This window comes from Petromyzon marinus, chromosome 1 (assembly GCF_048934315.1).
Source record: "Petromyzon marinus isolate PM22_M1 ecotype Great Lakes invasive population chromosome 1, UKy_Petmar_22M1.pri1.0, whole genome shotgun sequence".
NCBI lineage: Eukaryota > Metazoa > Chordata > Hyperoartia > Petromyzontiformes > Petromyzontidae > Petromyzon > Petromyzon marinus.
Window position 1 is genome coordinate 793,939 of NC_133667.1, and position 21,607 is coordinate 815,545.

The window sequence follows — 21,607 nt, forward strand, 5'->3', positions numbered from 1 at the left end:
TAGAACCCAGGAGTATGGGTAACATACTTATTTATCCAGCAGGTGGCAGCACTTACTTAGTTTTGGTTTTTGTATTTTTAACGACGGAATAGTGAATGTTAATTTCAGCAAAAAAGGGTGGAAAAAGTGGAAGGCAGATTTCCCTACAGAAAAAGTTATTCTACTCCGTGCGTGTAAACACATAAGGGTTGCAGAGAACTGTGCAATTTTAATAACGCTTGAAATGCATTTCCCTCCTTGCTGTCCTCACACGGAGTACATTTTCCTTTTCTTGAAAGCCTTAAAGCGTTAATTCGGAAACTTAAATGTATTTGCCAAAGTCGTCAATGTTCTTGATTGCAACACGAGGCTTTTAAAGAGGTTATATTTTACTTAAAATCTTCCACAGGTTACCCGAACCGCCACCCCCTCCATAGCTTCATGGTATCCAGTTTTGTCCAGTCTCATTGGCAGCATGGCATGCCTCTGTTGGCTGTGTTGTACACAGCAGGGCATGTTTCCTCACCGGTTTATTTCAATTCCCCCCATTAGTGTTGCACCCTCCGTTTTTGTTGTTGTTGGAATATAATGAATGAATGTGTCACTGCGTAACTGTTGACCTTCTTTCCTACAGCCTGCAGCGTGCGTTGACCACCCCGTCCTGTTTGGCGCAGTCCTCGGCATACTCCGGTGAGTTTGGCGGTGGTGTGAACTGGAATCTGGGACGCACGTGGGGGGGGGGGGGGAGGTAAACTGAGTGGCAGTGCAGTGGTGGTGACGCCTGAACTTTGCAGCAAGAAGGGCCGGGTTTCGATTCCCGACTCGGGCGCCTTTCTGTGTGCAAACTCGTATGTTCTCCTGAATGAGCGTGAATGTGAGTGTATCATTGTTAGGTGTTTGCATGATCTCCCCATGTTTACAGTGTGAGTGTAAAAGTGTGAGGAGTTGCTATGTTCTCCCCCTGTTCTGCATCTGTTTCCTGTGGGATATCTTGTTTTCTCTCATAGCTAAATAAAAGCACACAGTTGTAACCCTTATCAGTCAATAAGCCCAATGTTTGCTGCTCAACATCTTCACTCACAAAAGGCAGTGTGGCTGATGGGATATGTAAAACTATTTTTTTTAAGAAGTGTACGGTCTGATTTTTTATTTGGTTACTTTTTTCCGAAATAACGCTGCATGATTTTTACGTGAGATATGAACGCATTTACTCGAAAGGCTATGACATGCATTGGTATAATTTTACTTTGGTTGGTCCTGTGTGAATGGCAGAGGCCATGGTTCCTCCTTGCTTATTATTTCACATCTTGTCTCATCAGGATTTAAAATTATATACCTGTCCGTAGATCAGATGGCAATCTCCCATCTTAAACTATTTCCCCGCATTGATCCAGAAGCAGCCCAGGTTGGAGTAGAATTCTGCCAGATGTCCCGTTTACGTCTCCGGATTCACCGCACAGCCGTGGAAGTTCTAAAGGAACTTTTTTTTGTTAAAGCAGGAGTCGGATTCAATTACATCTCCAGGCAACACTAGCACTGTCTCGAGAATCGACATGCCTTCCCTGTGCATTCGTGCATTACACAAAGATTTGGAGCACACGCCGTTGATTTTTTTGTTGGTAACTACATCATATTTCTGCTCGGCTTTTAGAATTTTTTTCCAATAAGATGCAATCACTTGCAAATTGTGATTATGCTTATACTTTCCTGAATATTTGGTAAATTATTGGCGGAACATACCATGCATTGTTGCATATTTAAGAACCATTTTAAGCAGGTTTACCAGTTTCTCGAGCCGTGGACACTTTGGCCTGTGCAGGCTCTCCATGCAAAGTTGCGTTATTTTCTCGCATTAGGATTAAACTACGCGTGGGTACTTTGCGTTAAACTACATCTGATTCTAGTTTATCAGGGTCGTTTTTGTATATTTAAATATAGCCCCAAGTCATTTTTGGTGTGCGGTTGTAGCTTGCAGGAATAATTTTGCAATAATAATCACGTTGGAACACACCTTCACAACCGTCGTCGACGAGCAATCGTTTTTCACATGTAGTCTAAAAAAATATATTCCGCCATGTCAAATCGGATTTGCTTGAACCGCTTTCTGGTTCGTGCGCCGATGTTATGATTGCCGCTGCAAGGGAGAGGCAGTGGTTTGGAAGCACGATGCTGTGCTGTTATTTATTTAATTTCCGCTGTAAATTGTTTTTCCCCTCCGCGCGCATGTTTGGCTTGGCTTGTTTTAACGAGCAGCCTTCCAGGGACTGTCAGCAGTATGCGTGTAGAGCTATCAGAAAGAGAGCGCGCACGGCCTGTTTACCCTTTCACCAGTTTTTTGGCACAAGAAGCAGCCTGCGCACGTGCTGCAGAACAAAAGTAAATGTGTGCCTTCTGTGGAATTTTATTTTTTCAAAGTCGTCCAAAGTTACTCGGTTTCGCGTGCGCCCGTAAAAAACCTATCTGTGCACCGTCCGCCAGAGCCGTTGTGTTTGGAGCAATTGGCGGGCACATGCTCATTAATGTGCGTCGTGAAGACACTTTTCTGAAGCCGCGCATATTGGAGACACGTGCTTTCCTTTCCCGGTGTCTGGGCCCGGGGGTGCATTGCCAGGTGGATTGTGCCTTGTGCTCACGGGAACAAATCTTCCCACCATGCCATGTGCCAGAAACATTGTTGAATTTTAACTGTCACATAAATTAGTTTATCTGTAAACACTTTATTGTTATGATTAAAGAGCTTGTCTGTTACTCAATGGCTACTAATTGGTAACTTTCCATATACTAATTTAACAACTGGTCTGCATTTTTTTAATGTTATTCTCATTAGGCCCCATAGTGTCCATTCCATCTCTCTGGCCTCTCTATGTACTTTGAAGAAGGATACCATTGCCAAAACATCACCTATTATCTATATTTTTTTTTTATTTTCAGGCCTGTGTTATAGACGTACGTGTTAGAGTACTACTCGAGCTTGTGCACCAGCACAGCCTCTCCAATCAATCTGTTAAAATTCTCGACGTCTGCTGTTTTGCAAAATCATCTGAGCTGGGTGGGACCTTTTCAATGGCCCACACGGTCCATGTCACATGACCACCACCACCGTGCCCGCACGGTTCGCAGGTAGCTGGCACATTCCAGCTCAAATAGTACTTGGAATCAATTTGGGCAGCACGAAATGGATCTCGGGCATATGAAGCCGGCAGGCTTAACCGAAACGGCTTTTTTCAAGTCGTTTGTAAAGTGCTTTAAGCATGAGTGTGATTTTCTACGCATTTCAACAAACATTGAGTGATGTTTTAAGGACGTTTGTGAATGCAGCCTTTATAAAATGCATTTTGGTGACACCATTTATTTGTCTATTATCCAGTAAGGGTCTATCCTGACAAGTCCTTCTAAACCTTTAGATAAGCATTGTAATAAGAAAACTATGCTCTTAGCAGCCGAGCAGCTGCTTGCATTGTTTAGTGAGTGATTTTTTTATGTAGGCATATCTTGCAAAATTACTTTGGCTCCCAGATCTAACAAATAATCAGAAAATTACCATTCAGTTTTTTTTGTTCGCGTCACTCCCTGCGACGACGGCGGTGGAGACGGCGCGGATTATTTCCCCCACTCGACGCATGCTTGCAAGACCGGGGGCCCGTTTTATGCAAGAGCGCTGGTGCTTGGCAACTTCTCACTTGGCGGTGCGGCGCGTTCGTCAGAGTTACGTAAAAAAGCGCTCGCGATGACAAAGGCGATCGAGAGAGAGTAGCGTCGCGACCGTGGGCGTGATGGGAGTTGTGGGAAGGGCAGGTATGGATGACGTCTGGCTTTGATGCCAGGATGATTTTGCACGCAACACTGTCTTTGTGTTATTTTCTTTATTCGTTCATTTATATCTTTCATGTTTGAACACTCCTACCGAGCTCCTACAGCTCTGCTCTTACAGCAATCCATGCTCAATGGAATGTAGGTGTTATGTATTGAGACGCATTAAGATTTGTGCCTTTATAAGGAATTAAGGTGTGACTGCGGACAGCCTGTTCTTGCAGGATAGGCGGGCATAGTTTTACGTGTTTCACTGGGTGGACGAATACGCGGTGCAAAAACGTTGGCCGGCAGGGTGCCTCAGCGGTAATACTGGTACCTCGCAGCAAGTAGGTTCTGGGTTTGATTCCCAACAATGAAGTAAGTGGCAGGTAATTTTTCAGCATTAGGATGTTTGTTCGCCAATACCAGTTACATTGTATGTTGTTGTTAGCAATGGGAGAAAACCGAAGATGCTGGGGATACTCCCATACAGAACCGGGGGAGAAGGTGCAAACTCCACACAAGAAAGGTGCCTGAGTCAGGAATCGAACCCAGGCACTTCTGGCTGTGAGGCGCGAGTGTTACCATTGCGCCGCCCTTACAACAAGTACAATCTTGAAATGTGCCCATTACCTTGAAATTGCACAGATGATTGAAGGGAAACACAAAAACCACTCGGGAGTTGTTATCTAGTTGCGTCTATTCTTTGGGGAGTGCTTCGCAGCCAGCCAGTTGACCGTGTGTTTTGGCGTGATTGTTGTAACAATGACCATTCCAGAGCGCTGCTTGCGGATGCCGCCGGCGCTTGGCCGGTGTCGGCCATCGCGCGCCGCTTCACCGCGTCTTTCCTGCGCGCCAGGCAGCAGGACGACGTCCAGCAGGTGGGCGCCCTCGCGGGCCACGGCGATTGCGCGTCCGCAGGCCGGCCAGCCGGCCCGGGCTGGGCCGTTCCCACGGGCTCATTTCCTGACGCTAACACCGCTCGCTAAAAAACAAAAAAAAGCGTAGCTGCTATTCCGTACCGAAATGCGCATTCTTCGCCCCGAGAGCTGTTTGTGAGCGGTGCCACCGACGACGTAATAAAGCCGCACAATGGCGTGATTGTGTGGCGAGCTAACGGTTCGGTCTCGTGCGGGGTCACCCCGCCGCTCGCCTTCTGTGAAGTTAATCGCCCCGATCGAGCGAGGCGCTGGCGCGGCGATGCGGCAAGTCGTATATATTCTCGTCCCCGTCTGCGCTTGATGGCCCAGGTGCGGATCCCTCTTCACCTCTACTTTCCGGCGCTGCTTCGGCCGCTGTTGCCTCTGATTCTGCAGCCCTGCGAAGGTAAGCGATGTGACCTCCCCCCCCCCCACCCCAGGGTCATCGTCCTTGCAGTGATGATGTTTCGTGCATCTCCACGGGTTTAGTTGTATTTTCCATCGCTTGGGTGAATAAACGACACAACAACAACAACAAGTGCAGGCATCGTCAGCAACCATGGTGCATTCGTTAACGGTGAGGACCGGCTGCCTAATTGTACCTGAATGGACTTTGAAATATAATAATCGTGTAACAACAAAAACTTTGCGAACGATACACTACCTCCTTCACACAACTGTGTTTGCACGTAAACAAAAAAGTTTTTTTGCACATCCCAACAGCTACACAGCCTTCAGGGAGTGCATAATTTTTGGCGGCAGCAATAGGTCAACACAAACACACTGGACTTGTTTCGACACGCAGCGTCTCATCAGATTCATATTTTCTGTACAGTATTGCTCATGCTTAATGTCAGACACACACACATAGTAATACTCGAGCGTGAGTCACCAATGCCATCATATAATGCACACAATGGTTGACTACGGGCTTATTTATCAGAGATTATTCGCATAAGACAAACCCATAAGGGTGGTAATGGAATTATAGGCGTGTTGTCAAATGCCTTTTAAGGCTGCGAGCATGGCGTGGGATTCAAGGCAGTTTGGGAGTAATTTCTTCCAGACGAAACCTAGCTGAAAAAAATATCTAAGCCGTTATGTACGTTGGCCTGTTTGCTAGATTCCGAAATGGTCAGATGTTGTTCTGTCCCATCAACTCGCGCACGCCCCAGGGATATCTTTGCATGCACGACTTTCACAAATCCCCTTAAACTTGACCATTTGTTCCCCTTCATGAGAATTTTAGCTCCCTAGTTCCTAGAGGGTAACATTAAATGCATGCTGCGTTGGGCTCTGCGCCAACTTCTCGAAAATCCTCGACAGCTAGACAGCGCCCAACCCCCACTGACAGTCGCGCCTGTTTCTCATCACGGATAGCCCTCAGAAATTGAAAGGCCCGAAAAATGTTGGCTGCGGCTGTGCCTTTCAAAATGTGCATGGTAACTTGTGAATGTAAAATCACTTATTAAAATGGACGGCGAAATCTGACCCCCACCCAAGAACGAACGGGGGGAAGGAGAAAAAAAAAACTGCCTTAGCTTATCGAAGCCGGCGTGGAACGGAACATACAGAAGGAGCTGTTCTCTATTACCAAGGTTCACATCTCCCCCACCCCCGCCTCGGACAACTGTCACGGGCATAGTTAACAAAGATGTGTGGCACTGTTCTTCTCCGCCACCCTTTTACTTGACCTCCTGCACACGCCACACTTATTAAACGCTTTGCTTACCCAGGAAAGCCTCACTTGAGTCTCGAGGCTCCCCCCCACCACCGGAGAGTTTCCTGCCAAGTTTTCACAGTTAGGGGGCGATGTTGCTGTGTGGAATCCCAATTGAGACATTTTCTGGTAATTTATTCAGCATTGGGATGTTTTGTCTATCGCTAGCTACGCTGTGTGGGTTTTGTATTTTTTTTGTATGAGAGGAAATGGAGAACCCGGAGGAAACCACCTTGCAGAACAGTGGGAGGACATACAATTGCCACAGAGAAACGTGCCTGAGTTGGGAATCGAGCCCAGGTCCTTCTTGCGGTGAGGCTCAAGTGTTTCCACTGGGTCACCCTACATGTTATCAGATAACTTGGCATCCTGTGGACATCTGCCAATGGGCTTCAACACAGCTAGGCTGTGCGTCGTATCTTGCCAGCTATCAGGGAAAAACTATTTGTATGTCACGACAATGTGAAACCAGCAGCAGGTTAACTAATTTCTGGTTTTCTCTTAACGGATTAACATTTTTCGGATTGTTCTCCATGGTAAAATGGTTTTCTTTAAAACGTGCATTCCAGTGACAGAACAGTTTCCAAGGAGTGACCATGAGGGACGTTTTTTATTGGCTAACGTCAACATGCCCTAAATAGCTCTCGCTTCCCCAATGCAGGATCACGTCTGCTTAACGCGAAGCTTCAATGCACTTGTTTTACCTAAAGCCGAGCGCTGTAATTGGCCGCTTATCCAGCAAAAGTCACTTGTGTTAACACGATTGTGTAAAAAAAACATTCTCTGTGCCAGCAGTAGCAAGTGACGATAACATTACATGCACAAGGGTGAACTTGTATACGAAGCCAAGTGAAGTCATGACGTGCGTTGTCAGATTCCTAGAGCACTCTACTCAAGCGTGCGTCTCTAAAGGCAGACCGGGATAGCAAAGCAGACGAGTATCAACGCTGTCAGCCTTTGCCAAGTTCATACCTGCTTGCCAATGTTTGTGACTGTGAGCAGTTTTTTTTTCTTCACTGGAATTCGTATTAATATTATCGCACGTATGGACGCGGAACTTCGTTTACACCGTACGTAGCCAACGGTGTAAATCGCTTGTTCAGCCAGGAAAGCCCCATTGAGCTTTTGTATATTTGAATCGAGTCATTTGCGGAGTAAGTTTTAAAGTTTGCCGAACTTGGGCCACGGCGCGGGCACACACACAAACACTGGGTCTTTGAGAATGGCATCACGGAACCTTTCGCGTCCGCTGTGAAACGGGCGGCACGTATTTTTTCGAGTGAATGCGGCTGCTGGATTGGAGCCGTGACCCTCCCTGCAGCGCACGGTGAGCTCGCCACCGCTGGGCCGGGTCACCGCCTCAAAGAAAATTTCTGAAAAACAAATTGGCCAAACATCCCAGTGGGTCTGCATCCTTGCCGAGAAAAATCATCTCGAAACTCGGCAAGGCTCTCCCGCACATGGTAAGCGACATCAATGGTTACAACCGTTGTTGTTATTATCCGTTAAAACGCCGCATGCACGCAAAGTCACCGCACGTTCACTAGTTTTGCTTGGGCTTGCCCGTCCGCAGCTTGAGCCCGGCTGCGCTGCAAGTTGTGCAGACCCACATCGCTGCCCATGCCAGGGCGTTGCTTTCCAGCCGCCATCAAGGGGAGATGCGCGCCGAGTGGCTTTGGCACCATCGCCGAAGATGGCTTTCAATTTGGCCGCTACGCCATGCCAGCCCTCAACCTGAGCGCTCACTTTACATGCGTTTGTTATTGCTGCATTACTTCATTAGCCATTATAGCTGCCAGTTCAGGGGAATGGCATTCTGTTTGGTGGTCCAGTTTCATTCCTCCCCGCCCCCCCCCCCATCTCTCCGCGTGTTCACCTCCCAGCCTGCCGGCATTGCCATTTATTTATTAAATTGCACTTACGCACACGCGTACATATATTTTTTTTATTGCTTTTTGGCACGTGGCGTGAGCAGTAATTACAGCCCAGGGTGGTGGGCCACCTCCCAGAGTGCCGTCCTCATCAGTGTGAGACAGAAGCAGGCTATATTCGTGCCCTCTGTGGTAGGCCGAGGCACGCGTTGCCCCCCACCCCCCCCCCCCCCACCTGTATTTTGTCAGGCGGCTGACACGTTCACGGAACTCAGTTCTGTTTTGTTGTCACCATTAGTATCATCGGTATTGTTTAATCACCGCAGCTGATGGTTGCTTTAACATGCAGCACCGGCGGCGGCGTGTCGATGATGTTTGATTCTGCTGTCTGCAATGGATGTCATTCAACGTTCACAGTGGTGCACATTGAAACTCTTTCTATGGCCGGTTGGCTACGTACCGTGCGAAAGAGTTCAACATATTTACAAAATTTCAATTTTGCACAGCTAAAATGCGACTGCTTTGATGGGATAAAGGAGCAACAGCGTAACCTTGCATTGATACTTAACTCATAAGTCCAAGGAACCTGCTGGTTTCACCGTGCTTAGCATAATTTCCCGTACAGTCTCTCCGTGTAATGTGATTCGGGGATATTCTGCTTCAGCTGGATATAAGAGGGACGTGATTTTTTATGGAACAGGGAACAAGTGACGTCATGTGATTCCATAGAGTGCAATGAATATCACAGTGGAGGCTGCCTGCATTTAGCAACCAAGTTAACCACCACGTCACCTAGATTTCGTTTTTTTACACGTCTGCTTTTTTTGACGCTTCGTAGCTCGAGTGTTTCCCAGGATGTCTCCAGCAGAGCATGTTTCCAGATAGCTCGTGAGCTGGAAATTCCAAGTGCGAGTCGTGCACTTAGGGCGGAACAGAAGAAACTCCAACTCATTGTAAGAGTCGAGGGGGTGGTGGCTGCCATGCTGCTGCACGCGGTTGCCTGTAGTGATCCAGCGCTTTGAAGGCAGCAGCGAGGATTGGTGGGTCACCGCAGGGATCTTGTGAATCTCCCTTCCAGTGGGTGGGTGTCACGGTGCCATTCCTTGATTTTCTGGCCGACGGCAGTCGCAGAAATGTGTGGACAAACCTCCATCTGTTCCATCATCAGAGGGATAGAGTGTTGCCCCCTCACACTTGTGGGTTTTCTCCCACACATATAATAAACAATCATTAATTGTCAAAAAAACATCTTAATATGCGCCCTCCATGTGTTGCTGATGATACAGCGTTGTCAGATGCAGTTTGCATGAGTGACGCAATATAAAAAACACTGATCATTATAATTATTCAATTGTACTCGGTTTAAGCGATTGCAAGAGAATTAACTCAATCGCATGGAGTTTTCTATTTTGAAAGCATTTAGAGAAAGACAAGTGTTAAGGTTTAACTTAAGTATTTTACTCCAATGTGCGCCTTATAAAGGATATGTCAATGGGACTCTTATTGAGTAATAGCAGTTACTCAATATGTATAATGAGGAAAGCCTCACTGAACTTTGAGAATCTCTTTCGGAAGGGCTCCTGCATTCGTACACGTTTGGCCAATTCTATTAATGAGCATTAGACATTTGGGAGGAAACCAAAGTACAAACGTTCAAAGCTTCGCACAAGTGGATTCAGTCCGCCTGTTGCACTGCCAACTGTGGGCCACTTTGCAGCCCAAGCGGGCTTGGAAGCTTCACAAATGTGCATGCTGTGCCAACCTCTGCTTCCAGAAATGCAGGCCCCGAAGCACTAAACCAATAGTGTGCAGTAATATCGAGGCGACTGCCTGTAATTTCCAGATTAAAATGCTTACCTTCGAGCACTGTACCCTTCCGCTGGCAGACGATAGCGATCGTGCACTGCCCGCTATAAACGGAGCATTGTTCACATTATCATTGTGATAATAGGCAGCCAGCATGCGTCATTTATCACCCGCTACTTATGAAGTTTGCTTCACTCAAAGCCTCCTGGCACAAGCTTTTTTTTACCTGCTTTGAAGTTTGTTGTTCAAGAGCTGTACATATATACTGGTGTCCAAAAACGTTCCCTTTCCCATGTGGCGCTCTACCCTTGATTCGTCTCGGCCGCCCTCGTGCAAGAGTGTAAAGTCAAGGGCAAACCGTTCACGGAACAGCGCGTTATTTAAACTAAAAAAAAATTAGCGATGTAAATGTTTTATCACGACGGGGACGGTGCGACAGCTCATCTTGACCATTACCACGGACGATCACACAGGCACCGTAGTGCTTTATAAAGTGATGAACAATTGCAGTATGAAGGAGTTCAAGTTTGATCTAAAGCTGAACAGCTGGAACCGAACAAAATTACCCTTGCCACAAAGTCACTCCCTCTTACATTACAGTTATTCGTGTCAAATTACATTTTATATAATTGGTTAAACAATCCCCATAACTTACACTACGTGGGAACTGACAATTGGCTGTAAATCATTAGTAGTTGATTAACATTAGATGTACAGTATATATACGATATATGACTTTGCAGCAGATTTTGCGAAAATATATCTTTATTATGGTGTTGGTATGGATGCATTATAATTTCTCTTGGGGTAATTTATACTGGGCTGGAAGGCATGCTTAATTTTAGCAACTGCCCTTTGAAGATTAAACATGGGCTCCAGATTTAGCAGCAGTGGAGTGTGGCGATGGTGATTAGAGTTTTGCGTGTCTGGTTGATAAGAAACTGTCACGGCTCGCACCACTGTAACTGCCCACCCAACCCAAGTGCCCTCCTGTCAGCACTCGCGCTGCGGCTCATTTTCGTGACACCCGTCTCAAGCTTCTCTGTGTGTACTTAGCTGAAGATTAATTAACGGAGCATAGCATTTTATTTTATCCGTTACAGGGGCCGTATTACTGTAATCTTTCCCTTCCATACATACATTGGCCCGCAATCCGAATAATTTACACGACAAATCCGCTTTCATTTATTCAGCTGAACTCGGCCAGCAATCATTTTTCAATTAACTTGTGAAAACCCACGCTGTGAGTTAACCGCCTTGTCCCGAAGTCAAACAATAACAACAATGCAAGAAATGTTGTCGTTCCAAGCCGCTTTGCCCAGGTCTAGCTATTTGAATAGTACAGCGTAATGAAAACGAACGTACAGGATATTAAATATGGTATTTTATTTTGGAATGTACAGGATATAAGGTTTGTAGGAAAAACACGGAGGGTACAGAAGCGTGCTTATATGACTGAAGTTCTGAACACAAACACTGCCGTCTATTGATCAAATCCCACGTACAGGAGAAATGCAGTCTAGGTAGATCATTTATTCCAGACGAGAGAAAAACAGCCCTCTCACAAGCAAGCACACCTTGGCTCTAATTGCGAGTGTCTGGTTTTAATATAGAGCTCAAAACAGTACATTGCGGCTGAGATGTTGCAGTCGCCTCTCTTAAGTGGCCACAGTGGAATCGTAAAGAAATTAAAGGCTGTCTATCAAGATGCAGAATAAACATTTGTTTATATTTCCACAACTGAACTAAATGTTGAATGTGGTGTACTGTATATATATAGTCAGTCATGCTATCGATGTTGCCAGTGTGTTAAAATTGTAATTCATATTGAACTACGTTTTGTATTAAAACTGGCCTATTTTGTTCAAGTCATAAGTTGCCTTCGCCAATTGATTATCAATGAGTGCATGTTGTGTCTTGAAAAATAAACCCCTTATTGTGTTAGGTTTTTTATTCCACCCAGCTGCTCACTAAATAAGTTTGGCAGGCCTGATTACAATTTGTGAAAGCTCTGGTCCCAAAGCCTGCTGCCAAAATAAGCATCCTTCATGCCTGGAAAATGTGAGGATTGGGTTTATTGCGTTATTATATTTTCACTTGAATTCCCTCTCCCAGTCATCCCGGCAAACTTTGTTAAATAAAAAGAGGATGGAAGAAAAGCAGTGAGACACGTACCGCGTGGCAAGGGAGCGAGCGAGTGAGCAGACACGCTCGCTTGCACATTTACACTCGCACTCACTGACACGCACGCACGCTCTCACACAGACACACGCACACTGACGCACACGCGCTCTCTCTCATGAGCCTGGAAAGGAAAAAGGAAGGAAACCCATCTGCAACAAATTACGTCGGGACGGCCCCAAAATAGCAGTGGCGGGCAGCTGGCAATGGCAGGGAAATGGAATCAAAGGGCGTCTTAGTCATCAACCCGACCCACACACAAATGTCTTGTTGTTTGCTTAATCCTTGCCACCCCTTCCACCGCATCTGACTTCTACCGTGCAGGGGGCGGGCGGGCCGGCCGTGGAGGACTCAAGGGTGGCAGCACCCAAGTCGTTTCTGTTTGTCCCGCCGGGTGGGTGGGGCCTCGGTGGAAGAGCGTTTATAACGCGGGGTCCAGGGTGCCGGTGCCGCCACCGGGGCCGGCGCGTTGTCGGGGAGAAAGCTCCCTTTGTGTGGCGCAGCCTCGCACCGCCGCGTTTGGGAAATGGTTCTGTCGATAAGCTTTGTTGCGCCCAGCAGTGTTCCTGGACTGCCATGGTTAAGCACATTAAACGTTTTTTTTGTTGGGAGCACTGGTCCCAGGTTCTGCATCTCAATTACCGCCCTTGATTGATTGTGTCAGACTGCTGAGGCCGCCGCTCAACTTTAAAAAGACACTTTAACGTCGAGAGCAACCCCGCCAGTTTTGAACCTGCATGCGCTTGTAAAAAAACACATATTTGTGCTTTAAAAATGACACGTCGTTTTTGTTGTGCTCTATTATTATTCCAGTTTAGTTTTAATATCTACCTAAAATAATCCTGCTTAAATAAGGATGAGAATTCGGAGTGAGCCTTGAGCACGGCGGCGGTGTCGAGTGTGAGTGGCGGTTTTCATTATTCACCAAAACGAGGAGCTAGCCTTTCACAGCAAACACCGACGACGACGTTGCTCACAGCGGCCATGTCGCCATGCAATCTGACACCTCGGCTCAGACAAAGCGCCCGCCGCTCCACGACCAACGTAATGACCCGGCCTCGGCACCGCCGAGAGCTCCCCCCCCCCTCCCCACCCACGTCCACGCGGGGCCTTCCTGCAGAACTTGTCATGGGTTTTGGCGGATGCAAGGGATGTCATTAGACGGGTCTGCCCGGGCCCAAGGGGTCCGGCCATGATTGGCGCCATAATCGCAGACCGCAGCGGCGGCTCCTTTTTTTGCGCGACGTTGATAATGGCAGCGTCTGCTTGAAATAATTTCTCTTTTTTTTTCCATTCTCGGATCTTCACTGCCGATTTTAAAATGTCAGTGTCTGGAGGCTCCCTGTGATCCCTACTGTGCGGCCTGGCATGTTTGCGGTCTGCATTCTGTGCAGCTTCACCCCGTGCATGTTTTTTTGAAGACCTCTTGTTTTTATTTTCATTAAATTTTTCCTCTATTTTTTTATTTTGTGAAATTGACCCAATTTTTTTTCCACGGCTTCTGAAGCACCAGGCCAGACATTCCTTCCCTTGAGGTCTGCCAACTCGAGGCTTGTTTGTTCCATAGTGGAAACTGTTCTCGTTTAAAATACACAACGGTTCATAGAGCGTTGTTTGCAGCAACCACTTATCAATACAGTATCGGTGTAATAAACTTTATCTTTTTTACCATACAGATTACACAATACAGTACAAAAAAACGAGCTTTTCTGAGGATATAGTCACATTACGTAATATCTTTAATCTGAACTTGAAAAAGAAATGTCCGCAATTTAAACAAATCAGTTTGTGGAAATTACATATAATCGATGAATATCTTTCCGATTGTAATGTTATCAAACACGTGTGAAATATGTACCTGGACGCAGATATTCCCGAGTCTGACTCGGAGCCTAAAACTGGCAGCACTTAACCAATTAAAATCTGACTTAACTGTAAAAAGTTAAGTGCTTGGTTATCAGCGAAGGTAGCTGGATGGTTTACAGAGCAAAGAGGATTCTAATTGGGTTGTCGTACTGCATTTTTGCCTTAGATTCCCGGGTCAGATGTGAGGATCTCGCATTCAGCAAAGGAGCTGTCTGAACCTGCACCACTCGATGTAATGAGTGAATGTAATTTCACCGTCTTCACTGTGCCTCTCAAATGGCATTCAAGGAGAGCTGCTTGGATGTGTGGCACAGTGATAATAGCAAGAAGGACCTGCGTTTGATTTCTAACTCGGGCGACTTTGTTAAGTTTGTGTGTTCTCTCCCCGTTATGCAGGGTGTGAGTGTGTGTGGAGTCTCTATTCTCACCCCCCTCCCTGTCCTGCATGAGTTTCCTCCGGATTCTCTGGTGTCCTCCCAGAGCTAAAAGAGAACGTACAATTTGACTGGTCGTTGACCAAAAACATCCGAATGTTGAATAACGACCTGCAAATTCCTCAATTGGGGTTACACGCAGCAACACGCCTTGGCGATCTGGCAAGCTGGCTTTCGCAATCGGAAGGTTACGAGTTCAAATATTTGTTGGAGGGACTGTTGACTCAGCCCATCATCCGTTAGGGGTCATTAAAATAAGTACCAAATTTATGAAGAATAAAACAGCAGTTGCTCTGCAGAGAAACTCGCCCCTGCCGTAGGAATGTGGAATCCCACCACTTTGACCAACGATTTTAAGTTGCCCTCGCTTTCATAACCGGGGATCGGGTCACGTTATATCATGGGCCGTGTCGACGCCTCTCCAGATGCGCTGACCGTATTGGCCAAAACATACCAATGCTGGAAAACGACACTGCAAATGACTCGCTTGGGATTACACGGCCGCAACATGGACCCTGTACTGTGAAAACTTGGCAGGAACCTCCTGAAAATATCTTGAGACTTATTTGTGATGCTTTCATGGGTAAATGAGCATTATACGAAAATAATAATGAAGGATCATGATTATTATCGGAGCATGGTAAAACATATAATAGCTCAGACGTCATCACCATCATAATCATCACCAATCCTCTACTGGTCTTGTGATGCCACAATTTATCTTGTGCTCGTGGGCTGATGTCATTCCTTCCTCTGCGTTGGTCCTTGCCAGGCTCATTCCCTCCTCTGGCTGCCATCCTGTCACCTCGTTGTCGTTGTTCAGCCATCGAACGCTTCTTTGCGATGCGTCCACCGCCCAAGCCTACTTACTTTCTTTCCTTCACTGTTGGTATGAATTACGTTGGGTTTTATTTCTGTATTTTAATGTAATCCGAAGCACGCATCGCTCAATATTTCTTTGCGGACTGTTTTCCAGCTTTTGTCCCGTTTAGTTTGTGAGACCACGTATTTTATGGGAAATCTAATTTCTGACAATTGACGAACTTGCGATCGTTTTGTCTTGGATTAGTCTCAGTTGCATTTCTCAGTTGGATTAGTCTCTGTTTTTTTTAAAAAAGAAACTTTTATTTTTGGATGTGTTCCATTTTCTTGCAGATTTACCTCTCAAATCCTGGCACCCCCATCTGCTCAGGATCACGAGTGGAACGCTGAACATTCTTAGGAACCTCACGGCCTCCCAAACGTGAGTCACGGCACAAAAATCCATCCTACTCAGGCTGATGAACTGTGAAATATGCCGTGTGTGGGAGGAAATATAATCAGACAGACCAGCAGTTCACAAAGTTCTCTGGATTAGTATGCTCCCTCCGTTATTTAGCGGGATTCTAGGGGACACTTGCAAATAATGGGAGGCCTGGGGTCACACGTTTCTGATGATGATGATTGCTGCTGATGAGACACTGAGGGTCGAAACCGGTCTAGAGTTTTTCTTGTGTTGAACCATTGCTGCTGAACTGTTGCATTCCCAGAAGGCCATATGGCTGATGGGAATGTAATTGGTGTTACGGTGCTTGTAGCTATCATTAGAGGGACATGTCGCCTGCCCAAGTATTATAACATGACCAGCCAAAAGCAAGTTATCCTGTTTGGATGTCAGTATTTTGTCTGTTCAGCTATGCATGAGCAGCAGCCACCATAATCTTGCTCATGAACTTTCAAAGAGGATGAAGTGTTTTCTGTAAACGCTGCGATGCAACACGAGGTGTGAATCACGGGTTTTATGTGGGTCATTTTTGTGGGTAATTTTCGGTTTAAGTTGGGTTGGTCCAAAACGACCCCCTGTAGGCCAATTTTACTCACATTCTTTAACCAACGGAAAACCGCTGGTCTCCAAACAATTCCAGGGTGCATATTAAAACGCCAGTACCCATCGGCACCCTGAGTGTGTGACGTAACCCTGACACTGGAAAAGACAACTCGGTTTGAATTTCTTGTTTGGCGAGGTTTGGATGAGTGGACTTTTAGCCAAAGTAACTGTCAACCATGCGATCGATTTGTCTGGTTTTCGGTGCGGGGTGCGGCTTAACCGAAAACCACTTTAACTGGAGACGGTTGAATCGGTGCGAAACAGTTCCAAGAGATTCGGCTTCTGTTACTGGTTTGTTAAAACCTGGTTTAAACGGGGAAAAACTTGCATATTTTCTCAAAATTATCAAAAACTAAATATTAAGGTACACGCGATAAATACTCGGCATTGTGCAATTGGTATAGCTTAGTTTGATTGCTTACTGTGTATGCATTGCACGTACTATACTTTCGCTCTGGCATGAATGCATACACCTGAGCATCCAACTATGCAATAAACATTGAAAAGTGTATTGCTTCCTTTTATAAACACAAAAATGTTAACCCACCAAGTTTTGTTTCGATTACAAACATTAACATTTAGTCATTGGGCACACTGGCTGCGACATGCCCCAGCGGTAGCGAGTTGGGCCACTCGTTGCAGAGGTGCTCACGGTTTAAACCCGGCACGCCGACCCGGCCCTACGACACCTTCGTCACCTGTCTGTTTCTGATGATGTTGATGACGTTGATGATGAGACACTGGACGTCAAAACGTGTGCAGAGGTTGGTTGTGTTGAACCGATGCTGCTGAATTTGTGCACACCCAGAAGACGGTGTGGTTGATGGAATGTGTAACGGATATTTTTTTTATGTGGATGGAGAGATAATGTAAAGAAGGCCTATTGTTTGCTTATTTATGTTGTTACGTATATTCTCCACAACGATGCTAATTATAATTTTGTATAGCTACTAATTAAGGGATGTTTAAAACATTTAAGAGTAATTATTAACTTTGGAAGCGTGCCCCTCTTGACCCCTCAATGCAATAAGCGTTGCGTGAAGGCAACTTTATATACTTTGTCGTCAATAATTATCAGTCGTGGTCAATCCACTGCTGGACAAAGGCCTCCCATAGCTGCTGGAACTTCTCACGATCGTTTTTGTTACCCATTCGGCAAAGTTTAAATGCAGCGTCGCGCCGTGCTGCCGAATGATTTCCATTGCTCTATTATATACGTCGGTTTTTTTCTGTGAAAGTAACTCAACGTAGCCGCAGGGAGGAAAGCGCCCATCCCCAGCGGGAGCGACCGTCATGTCACCCTCGTCGTTCATCACAGGGCCGAGCGGCACGAGCTGTGGACGCTGTTGGTGCAGTGTGGCGACTGGGCCGACGTGGTGCTGCAGGAGACCCTCACGGCGAGCCCTGGCGAATTGGACACGCTCTTGAGCTTCCTCGGCTTCTACCACTGGCCCTGGCTCACTGAGCAGCAGCGATTGGACGCCCAGGTACACCGCTGGCACGGCCGTTTGCTCCTCGCTCTGTACGGCAGGCTCCACTTTGTACCCCAGACAAATAGTCTTCTTCTCGTGTCCTGCCACCACAGCCAAATGTTCATCCAACATTAGACGCCTGATGATGTTTCCCGGTCTGTAGCCCTGGTGAGGTCCTCCTCTGTACGTAGCTCCTGACAGACCAAGAGATGCTCTTTGGTCAATGTTTTACCACCGTCGCACGGGTCAGTGTCGTCAAGAGTCGCCCCACTTCCGCCCGTTGACATGTGACCTGCCGACTCCCACTCGAATGCGGTTTAAACACATCCAGGTCGATAGATGTTTTTTTCTGCACCAGCAGTGAAGCGCTGGGCAGCATGTATGTGCTTTGTGACATCCGTGGTTGTTGTATTGAGCCACGTATGCCACGTTTCCAGTCGTGTAGCCGTCGGTGACTTTTTTAAGTGGTTCCATTGCGGCTAAGAAGCTTTACTGGCAAACATTGTAAAGTGTAGTTGACCATATGTAGCAGATGGTGTGTTCTCTCTGTGGCTCAAGAAATGAAAAATTAATGTTCAAATGATCGCTCTGAATGGGGGGAAATGTTTAGCCAAAGGGCTTAGAGATATTAGCTTTTATTTTGTTTAACCAGGTGAGAACTCAATAGACCACGATGAGTCATTTACAAGAGTGACCTGGGGTATAAGTTTGCCAGTAGAGGGCGATGTGTGTTTTAAGAATGTGGCACATTCGACACTCAATTTTCAAGGACCACTGTTGCAGTCTCATTCTCATCACCATCATCACCACCACTGTCTGGCTTCCGGTGTCTCTTCCCGTTGGTCACAGACCGTCGGGTGCCACTGCAATGCTCTTCTCGGCAACCTGCTCTCCTCCACCTTGCACACAAGTCTCACTCATCACAACCTCCAAGCTGCTTACCCTCTCCCAGTCGCTGGCACACAATGGCCCACTCTTGCCAAATGACGTCAGGGCATCTTGAACGTGTCCGCTGTGGATCGGACGGCGCACATCGCCGCGGCTGCTGTGACTAGAACCGTAAAGGTCTGCAACGAGCGGCAAACGCGGCGCTGCCGCTGGACCACGTCACCGCGACGGGAGGCGGTTCCACCGGGCGAGCCGTGTTGTGGTTACGGAGCAGCATAAACGCCGCGTGGGTCGCCACGAGCAGCTACTTTGAAATGGCCGTGACGCCGCGAGGATTTGTGTTCACCGGGAGCCATCACCGACGGAGAGAGTTGTATTTTTTCCTCGGATTTTATTGAGGCAGAATTTGACACTCGTTAGAAGAAGAAAAAATTCATGGAACACACTTGTCATAAATAATTAAGCTGTTTATTTAAATTGAAAGAAGAGACTAGCTTTGGGCAGTCATATACTTTGCACGCAGCAGCTGGTGTTAACGGAATCCTCCAGCCGTGTGTTGTGCTTTCAGCGGATGTATCACATTATCACCGGCCGCAGCTGCTAACCTGCCTTCAAGAAATGTAGACTGCAGGTCTGGGAGGCAGCCTTTCCCAGTGCTCTGGCCCACGCAGGAGTTTTGCTTTTGTGCTCCCAAGGCCAAGGCAACTGAAGTCTCGATGCATCACCCACATCCGCCTTTGCCAAAGAAGCAATGATCTTTTGTTTGTCTCAACGTGTTTATTTCAGCTGTCGGTTAAATAAAGATTACAGCGTGCAGTAGTGCTGCATCTGAAAAAGAGTTTAAATTTCGGCCTCTTGACTTCGGGAAAGCGCGGCTATGGATGTGTGCAACCTATCGGCGTCGGTTTCGATTCAGAAACGTGCCTGTGTACTTTTAAAACAGGCCCCCTGGGTAGATTCAGTGTCCTTTTGAATGCAGACGTGCTAAGCAGTATATGGCCTCAAGGTTTTTTTTTCCCTTGGAGTATATCAGGTTACAGGCCTGTGTTCAGTTACTGTGGGAAACAGCTGGAACTGCGCAAAAAATATTATTGAAGTCCTGTCCAGAAAAGTTTTTTTTTAAACGTCTGTTATTTATTTAGATAACATTTATGTAATTGCATTTTGGCTGAATATCAGGTCAATGATTTCCTTACTACTTGTGTTATTGTATCGTGTGTCTAAGGCTGCCTAGCACAGATAGTTTCTGGCTAATAAAGGCCGACCTAAATGAACAGTGATGTGAAATGTCGGAGCCCTCGTGCAGTATTCACTTCAAGCCCTGTAATGTGATATTTCCATCCTCTCCCCCCCCGTAACAGAATGTATTAATTCAAAGCGTGTTGCCGTATGCCCGCGTGTTCTTTTTGACAGGCGTCTCTGAAGGCGACGTGCGTTTGTCTCCGGGACCTTCTTGATGCGGACGGGCTGGATCCCAGTGACGTCACGGCCATCCTGCCGTCTGTTCACACCCGTGTGACAGACGTCACCAATCAACTCGCCGTGTACTTTCTCATCTTCGCGGAAAGTGGCCGAGGAATTTCGGAAGAGGTTTTGAAGCAAGTAAGAACCACGCGCGTGCGTCCCAGCTGACGTAACAACTAACTGCTCGTAAAAGAAAAGTGGGTTTTATTTGACAGTTTGCTATCATGTCCCTTCACACAAACCCATGGGTTCGCACCAAGTGAGTTTGGACTGCAGGAGGTACCCAATGAATGGAAGGAATTGGAGCTGCCTGCATTGGCCACAGCCTTCTGTTGCTTCCAGTGCCTCACATTCCAAGTGAGCTTTTTTGCTGAAACCTCACATTTCTGAGTGTTAGTTTTCATCGGAGATGCACTGTCTTTAGTGGTGTCCAGAAGCTTTTGTTTGGATCGACCTCCTGAATGTCGCCGGAAGAGTTTGGGTGACGTTCACACTTTGGTCTCAACTCCAGCTTGCGTGTTGTGAAAATTAAAGAATATTTTTTTATATGCCAGTGTGTGAACAAGAGGTAGCGCAAAAGGTGAAGTGTCGGTACTCCCACCTCTTCCAGGATGTATGGGTAATGCGAAAGAGTAGGCCAAAATACACCAGCAATGGTGTGAGCAAGCAATTTCAGGGTGAGCCTTTAACTCGTGACCAAGGATTTGAAAACTACGTGCTTTAAAACATTCCAAGCACCATTATTTATGCACTCGGCATAGAATAAAAAAAAACATATCGATGCTTTACACACTCGTGCTTTTGCGAAAATAAAGTACCGCACTGTCATAAGTTGCTCAATTCCAAGTGTGGGTTTCCGGGTCACGTGGGGTGCTGAGCATTTCTTCTCTCGCGCTTTCGCCAAAGCACTGCTCCACTGCGTGCACCTTCACGGGTTGAACGATTCGGGGTACTTCGTTAATCCGCTGCTGATTCGAGCGCTTACCCATGCTGCGCCTGTCATTGGGGTTGTGTTCCCGTACTTCACCACACCTTTACCGGTGGGTTCGTATCGGGTGCGGCGGGGGGGGGGGGGGGGGCGGGCACCAAGACCGGCTTCAGATATCAATCGCCACTGATGTTATCCGCGGCCGGGAATTGAAGTGAAATCATAAGATGCAGAGCACAGTGTGCTAACCATTGCGTCACCATTGCCTTCCTCCTGCATTTGCTTATAATTTACAGAAAGTGAAAAACAAATAATTAGCCAGTCCGGGAGATTTCACAACTGAACAACGGCGTGTCTGGTTTCTGGAGTAATTCGAGCCCTATTAAATGACATAATATCTTAATACCTTATTTACCCTA

At 46.7% G+C, this 21,607-nt stretch overlaps 1 protein-coding gene across 4 annotated transcripts in view; it reads left to right on the forward strand.

Annotated features, from left to right (window-relative positions):
• FANCC (FA complementation group C) overlaps positions 1-21,607 on the forward strand; it is a 36,106-nt gene that overhangs the window by 12,758 nt on the left and 1,741 nt on the right. For 3 of the 4 annotated variants that reach the window (XM_076074674.1, XM_076074690.1, XM_076074708.1), the window contains exons 9-15: positions 614-669; positions 4,550-4,652; positions 5,022-5,097; positions 15,342-15,458; positions 15,725-15,812; positions 17,755-17,923; positions 20,210-20,398. In XM_076074674.1, the coding sequence (XP_075930789.1) occupies positions 614-669; positions 4,550-4,652; positions 5,022-5,097; positions 15,342-15,458; positions 15,725-15,812; positions 17,755-17,923; positions 20,210-20,398 (798 nt within the window). The remainder of the gene's footprint in view (positions 1-613; positions 670-4,549; positions 4,653-5,021; positions 5,098-15,341; positions 15,459-15,724; positions 15,813-17,754; positions 17,924-20,209; positions 20,399-21,607) is intronic. The other variant, XM_032953525.2, reaches the window with a different exon arrangement.